This window comes from Hipposideros armiger, unplaced genomic scaffold, assembly GCF_001890085.2.
Source record: "Hipposideros armiger isolate ML-2016 unplaced genomic scaffold, ASM189008v1 scaffold_284, whole genome shotgun sequence".
Lineage (NCBI taxonomy): Eukaryota > Metazoa > Chordata > Mammalia > Chiroptera > Hipposideridae > Hipposideros > Hipposideros armiger.
In genome coordinates this window covers 7,162-13,999 of record NW_017731634.1, presented here as the reverse complement: position 1 = coordinate 13,999, position 6,838 = coordinate 7,162, and the positions used below count along the sequence as shown (strand labels likewise).

Sequence of the window (6,838 nt, the reverse complement as noted above, 5' to 3'; positions counted from 1 at the left end):
TTCATTCTTGTCCCAAAATGGCACTTTGAGCTGCAGGGAACCTCACCCATTCGTACAGCTCGCCAGCATGCTCGTGACCTAAACCTGTCTGTACACCTCTTGACACAGCCATCCCGCTTGGGAGAATGTGTCCTTAAAAATAGTAATAATCAGCTTGATACGCAAACACCTACCTATGAGTCGGTATTTATTTCACCCACGTTGGTGAGGGAGCCTGACCCCCAATTTACCTGTCTGGTAATTCCCTTGTTCGTGATTTTGGTGTCAGAGGTATTCTGGACGCCTAACCTAAAGAAGGTGGGATGCGCTTCCCCTTTTTCTGTTCTCTGAACGAGCTTGCATGAAAATTGTTGCTTGTTAAATTCTGAAGAATTCATCATCGAAGCCATCTGTGCATGGAGATGTCTGACACGGTTGTTTTTTAAAATTATGTTGGTGCCAATGATGGTGCCAACTTGGGCTAGTGAAACAACGTGCTCCACAACTAGACTGAAGAACCAAAGGACAGCAACTTGTCTGTTCCCCTTCCCTTAACTCCCCAGTAAAATCTTAAAAGAAAAAGAAAAATGAAAAAGCGCTGACACTCTCTGATCAAGCAGTTCCACTTTGGGGACATAGCTTGAGGACATAATTGAATAGAACTGCACAGATATAAGCAAGAGGATGTCCTTGGCTGTGGAGGTGGCTGACGGGAATGGAATTCTCGGCTCCTGTGTGTGAACCTGCCAGGGGAAGGGCTGCTGGCGTGGCTGCCTCTGGAAGCTCCAAAGGTATCCTTAGGGCTCTTTTTCTCTCATCTCTGCCTTTGTCTGAACTGTCGCCGGCGGGCACGTCTCCTCTGGAGGCAAGGCGGCAGTGTGCTGTGCACTGAGCAGCCCCAGGGAGCGCGTCCTCCAGTAACCACTGTCTGGTTCGGGACACATGTGCGTGTCTGAGTCACCATGGCCAGTCACCAAAAACAAAACATGATGTGTGTGTGGTTATTTTCCCCTTTGACCTAATAGTACAACTAATCCCCACCTACCCTTCAGGTTCCCGAAATGTTAACATGCTGTTGCCGTTTGCTCTCCCCTTCTCTCCTCTCCCCTCTGTAGCCTTCATTCACAGGGCCTCATCTGTGTGATGCCCTCCCTCCTCCGTGCTTGCAGTTTCATTTGCAGTTCTGTTTCTGAATTAGAGAGATGGCTACTTAGATCATTGCTTTTCCATTGTTTCCCCTAGTACATGAATTTGTCTTTCTTTTTTAAGATTTTATTGGGGAACTGGGGAAGGGGAACAGCATTGAGGAATCGGGGAAGGGGAACAGACAAGTTGCTGTCCTTTTGTTCTTCAGTCTATTTGTGGAGGACATCGCTTCACTGGCCCATGTTGGTATTATCATTGCTCTCTTCCCGGGTGATGTAGTCGATCGCCGGCCTGCGTCATCTCTAGTACATGAATTTTAAGACTATAAAATTTTCCTTCATCACAGCTTTAGCTGCACCACACCAGTATCGATAAGTCCAAATGTTCTTTATTGTTCAGTTTAAACTATTTTCTACCTTCCGTTGTGATTTCTTCTTTGACGTGTGGGCTACGTGGAAGCCTATCGCTTATTTTCCAAACTTTTGGAGAACTTTCTATTTACTTTTCCTCCCAGAATTCTGTCTGGGACCATTTCCCTCCTGCTTGAAGAGTTCCCTGTATATTTCTCTAAGTTCAGGTCACTTAGGACACATTCTTTCAGTTGTTGTTTGTCGGAAAAAAAACACTTGTCTTGTGTCTCCGATTTTGAAGAATGGAGGGCGTTGAGACTTAGAGAATGGAAGTTTAGGAGTCGCGGACCCCTAGGGGTGGCTCCGGGAGGAAGTTGCTGGTTAGGTGTGGGGCCGCACAGAAGACTGGTGTCCTCAGTCACTTACTGGGGGCTGGCCAGGAGCCAGGCTGAAGGGGAGGCTGCCAGGCATCTCCTGGGGCGAGGATTCCAGACCTGCCCTGTCAGGGTGCGGGTGCACTAAAGAAGCACACATCTGGGGCTTGGGATTTTGGGGTCCCCGGACAGCAGGCCTGCTCTTCCTGGGCCCGGAGCTGCTGTCTTGCGGGTGGCTGGAGGGGGTGGGGAAGAGCCTGAGACAGTGGCACACGGGGCCGCCCCTGCTTTCTGCCCAGGATCACTGCCTGTCCGTGCTGCGGGAGGAGGTCCAGCGCCTGTCCAAGCTGGAGGAGCAGGTGCAGAAGAAAGATGGAGCCATCTTGGCCCTCCAGGAGGAGAGGGAGACTCTGAAGAAGCAGCTGCAATACCTCCTCAGATGCGAAGGTCAGGGGACACCTGTGTGCCCAGGCATGAAGGTGAGCTGGGGCCCTGCTCCCAAGGTGCCTGAGCCTCCCGGGGACCCGTCTAGACTCAGGCTCCTTTCCTGTAACATGAGGCCCAGCTCCGCTGACATCCTGGAGGATGGAAGGCCCCCTGCAGGTGGCGTCCCCAGACTCCTGGCTGTGGCCCCGAGTGTGGCGGTCACTTGGATTAGCCTGACCTGTTCTAACTGCGGGAAGTCAGTGTCCTTGCCTAGAAAAAGGGCTTGGGGACGCTGTCCCTCCCCAGGTCTGGGCAGAGGACTGGACTAGACAGGTCCAGGTGGGGCCCAGGGACAGCTCTGCGTGGCGCTGGTGAGCAGTTGCCCGGTCTTTCTGAGATCTGATTTCTTTCATACTTGAGGCTACAGCCAGATTGCCTGCTGGGTGGGGGCACGCCTGAGTGGGGGTGGGAGGCTTCAGACCATTGCCGAATCCCCTGGACGCTTCCAAAGAAAACTGCCCAGAAGCCGATGTGGGCAGGGGAAAGCAGGAGTCTGCGGAGGCGTGGAAGCGTTGCCCAGCCTCCTCAGGGCTGGGAGATCGGTGTGAGTGGGTGGAGCACAGGGCAGTGACGTGCCAGGTGGCCACGTCTGAGGCGGGCCCCGCGACTCTTCCAAATGACCGTACTTGTTACTGCAGGGCCACTGCCCCCAGGGCTGCCACCTGGGGTTCACCAACCCCCTCCTGATGTGGAGAGGCTGCTGTCTCCCTTCCAGGGAGCTGAGGGAGCCGTGTGAGGCCCTGAGGCTCCCACGGGCGTCTTGCAGGAGCCTGAGTCGCTGCCCAAGCCATATGCAAGGCTGAGCCTCCTGAAAGCCTTCTGCAGGGATGACGAGGAGCTGCAGCATTGGAGGCAGGTGCGCTGGCCGGGCAGCTGACCAAGGGCATCGGGGTCCCCCCTGCAGCCCTCACCTGCTGGCCCTTTGCCAGGCACAGCCCACGGTCACCCTGGAGGGGAACAGGTGAGGGTGGTGGGCAGCTCCCTGAAAAGCAGTTCCCCTGAGCCCTCCGGGGTGCTGGTCACTTGCAGTCCCCAAGACTGAGGCTGGATGCCTGGGCTGGGGTGGTGGCACGGTGCCCAGTGTGCTCCCTGCCCCTGCGCTGCCCCGGGGTGCCCCCAGGCTCCGCCCAGCACCCCATCCCTCTTGCAGGTGCAGGAGGAGTATGCCACGGTGTGCAGCGTCAGGGACCTGGAAGCAGGCTTTGAAGAGGAGGAGGTCCTGGAAGGGGAGGCCGAGAGGGCGGCGGACGAGGGAGCCCAGGGCGGTGCGGGCTGGAACGGGGCTGTGGAGCTGGAGGAGGAGGTGGAATTGGAAGAGGAGAAGGGGCAGGACGGTCAGGGCTGTGAGGCCCGCAGCAGGGGAAGGACCTGCTCCCTGGACGAGTTGTTTGAGGAGGAGCTGGTTGCCCGTCTGGAGGAGTACGAGCAGCTGGTCCAGGAAGTCCAGCTCGAGCTGGAGGTCACCAGGACAGAACACTGCCTGGCAACAGGTAGGATGCTGGAGTACACGGCGGCGGGACCAGTGGCCCGGGCCCAGCAGCTGGGCACCCCAGGCGCTGCCGCCTTTGCCGGGCAGGCAGGGTGGGCACGGGTCCGCCCCGTCCCTCTGAGCTGGGAGCCATGTGTGGGAGGGTGGGAGGGCGCTGTGACCCCAGCCTGGTCTCCCCCACCATCGTCATCATCCCCTCTCTCCTTGCCCGCTGCTCGCTCAGGAGCCACCATGTCTTTACAACGACAAGTGGATGTCCTAGAATCCCAACTGCAAAAGATGAGCGCCGAAAACGAGCTGCTGCACAAGGAGCTTCGAGAGCGGACCCGTCAGTTACAGGCCATGACAGACAAGGTGGCAGTGTCCTTCATCCCGCCGGGCACCCACGTGGCTTCGCTCGCCTTCCTAGCAGCTCCGGAGTAGGTGCCAGCCATCCCATCCCACCGATGGAGATGCTGAACTTAGGGAGCTGAAGTGACTCTTCCAGGGCCCCACCCCCACGCCCCACGCTGTCCCCTTGGCTCCCAGCCAATTCTCGGGCATCTCCTGGCCTGAGTCCCAGGGGTGAGGGCCCCACCCATGCTTAGAGGGGTTGCCACTCTGCTGCGTTGACTCCTCGTTCAGCATCTTTACTTTTTATTGGATAGAAGTGTTTCACCCACATAGCAGAAAGAACCAGAGTTCCACAGGCTTGTGACACGCGGAAAGGGAGACTCCCACCTTCTTCGTCTCATTTGCTCACACTCCAAGGTGACGGACGGCTTCCAGCTCTTCCAGCTCATTCTTTAGAAACCACCCTCCAAGTCTCTAGATAGTACGCTTCTCATGTCCAGACTAGCTTTCCTCCATCTTAGCATTACCTAATGCTTTCCTCAGTCCCCCGCCGCCCCTTCCCAGTCCCATTCCAGCACAATGTCAGTGAGCCGACACTTGCCACCGTGAGGACAGCTATTGGTCGCACAGGCACATAACTGAAACACAAGTCTGTGAAACAGTCTGAAGATTCATAAACCACGTTTTAAGACTGCTGCCTCCCACATCTTTCTCTTTCTTGATCTACTCGCTTATTTTCTCTGGAGCACATCCTCTAGTATTTTTTTGAGAATGGATGAGTCGGGGTAAACTTGGGGGATGCCATATGTCTGCAAATGTCTTTATTCTACACATTAATACCATCTGGTTGGGTATAGAATTCCAGCTTGGAAAGCATGTCCCTCGGCAGTGTTACGGCATTTCCCCAGGTGTCCTGGCTTCTGGGGCTGCCGGTGGGAAGCCCAGAGTCACCCTGATTCTCACGCTTCACACATCACGGTTCTGAGTGTCTGGGTCGCTTCCTCTCTGGAAAGTTGCAAGATCCTGTCTTTGTCCCACGTATCCTGGGGTTTCACAAAGTTGTGCCTTTTTGAGGGTCGATTTTCATTGTCCTGGGCACTTGGTGGCCAGCTGGACACCACTTGTGTCCATTTATTTGGAATTTTCCTTGTGCACGTTGATTTTTATTTCCTCCCCTCTCCGCTAAACTCTCCTCTGGCGTTCCAGTCGCGGGCCCAGCAGCCCCCTGGTCTGGTCCTGCTCCGTCCCTCCTGCTTTCCATCCCCGAGTCCTTTCCTTCTACTTTTAGGAGGTTCCCATGACTTAATCGACAGCCCTCCTCCTGAGTTTTAACTGTGTTTCAGCGTTTACAATGTCCAAGGTCTCTCTTTTGTTCTCTGAGTGCACGCTCCTGTTTTCTTTCTTCCGTTTCTCAGTTGCAGCATCTTCTCTTACCTTGATGAGCACCTTTTTGATCGTCATGGCTTTTAACTTCTTACACCGTTTCTATTTCCTGCAAGTTCCTTTTGTAACTTTGTTTGGTCTCTGTCATTCATGCAAGCACTTGGTTCCAATGTCAGAGCATGTGGTGGCAATTTTGTGCTTCGCGACACAGGAGTGTTGTATGCATTTCAACCGAGAATTCAAAGGTAGTCGTTTCAGGCCTTTCCTCTTGGTTTGGTCACATTCCCCTGGGATCTGGGAAACTGGAAGAATTTCTTGCCTGGGATGTGAAGGCCTCGCCCAGTGGGGAAAGTGGGCTGCGGCCCCACCCACATCTGGAGTCTAGGGTCTCCGCCCTCAACAGAGCCTGGCCTCTCCGCCCTCAACAGAGCCTGGCATCTCCCAGGCCAGAGACCCCCTGACGTAGGTCGCCTGCTGGGTGGAAAGGGGACTGCTCAAGGCCGGAAACCAGTCTGCAGCCGTTTCTGAATCTTCATCCCACCTTCTCCCCTGTTTCGCCTCCATATCCACAAACACTGGCACCACCAATTCCTGAGGCTTTCAGGGACTCTGAAAATTGTGAATTGGGCTTGTTTTCAGCTCTCCCTGCTGCTGTCTTAGGATCCCACATTTCTGCAGCCCCAGTGTTTTTGGTACTCTCTCCTCTTCTCCCGCCCTCTTCAGAAATGCCACTGCTTTCACCTCACTGAGGTTCTGGGAGGGAAGGGTGAGACTTGGGGTCCCCCCTGTAACCGCTCCCTGGAGTCCCCTGAGCCAGCTGCTCGTCCGCCTTCCAGTTCTCCAACCTCCGAGATGATAAGAAGCACCAAGAGATGATGGCGCTCATGGAGAAGGACAACCTTGTCCTCCGGCAGGTGACCGTGGGTGTGGTTAACCGGTGACAAAGCCACAGGGAAAGTTAGGTGGCACTCTCCTCACCGCTGAGCTGAGGGCCACTTATCATAGGCCGTGCCCCATTTGACAAACTCTGGAGGGCAAACACACACAGAGGCTGGGTCCAGATTTGATTTGAGGGACTCGGAGGGTGGGCCATCTTTGGGAAAGAAGGGGTGGGAACAGGTGTCACCAGTTTGGGCCAGGTGGACCTATTCCTCTGTCCTCCCTGGTGCTTCCCCAGCAAGTGTGGGAGCTGGAACAGGAACTCACCAAGAGGGAACACACCATCTCGCAGTCCAACGCCAAGGTCAGCCACCTGCAGGCCCAGCTAAGCCAGAACGAGAAGCACCTGGAGGGACAGA

At 55.3% G+C, this 6,838-nt stretch overlaps 1 protein-coding gene across 1 annotated transcript in view; it reads left to right on the top strand.

Moving 5' to 3' along the window:
* The window catches only part of CCDC27 (coiled-coil domain containing 27), a 16,465-nt gene that overhangs the window by 7,446 nt on the left and 2,181 nt on the right, over positions 1-6,838 (top strand). Inside the window, exons 3-8 of the mRNA XM_019658431.1 lie at positions 2,149-2,328; positions 3,102-3,191; positions 3,486-3,825; positions 4,048-4,178; positions 6,377-6,454; positions 6,718-6,834. Of these exons, the coding sequence (XP_019513976.1) occupies positions 2,149-2,328; positions 3,102-3,191; positions 3,486-3,825; positions 4,048-4,178; positions 6,377-6,454; positions 6,718-6,834 (936 nt within the window). The remainder of the gene's footprint in view (positions 1-2,148; positions 2,329-3,101; positions 3,192-3,485; positions 3,826-4,047; positions 4,179-6,376; positions 6,455-6,717; positions 6,835-6,838) is intronic.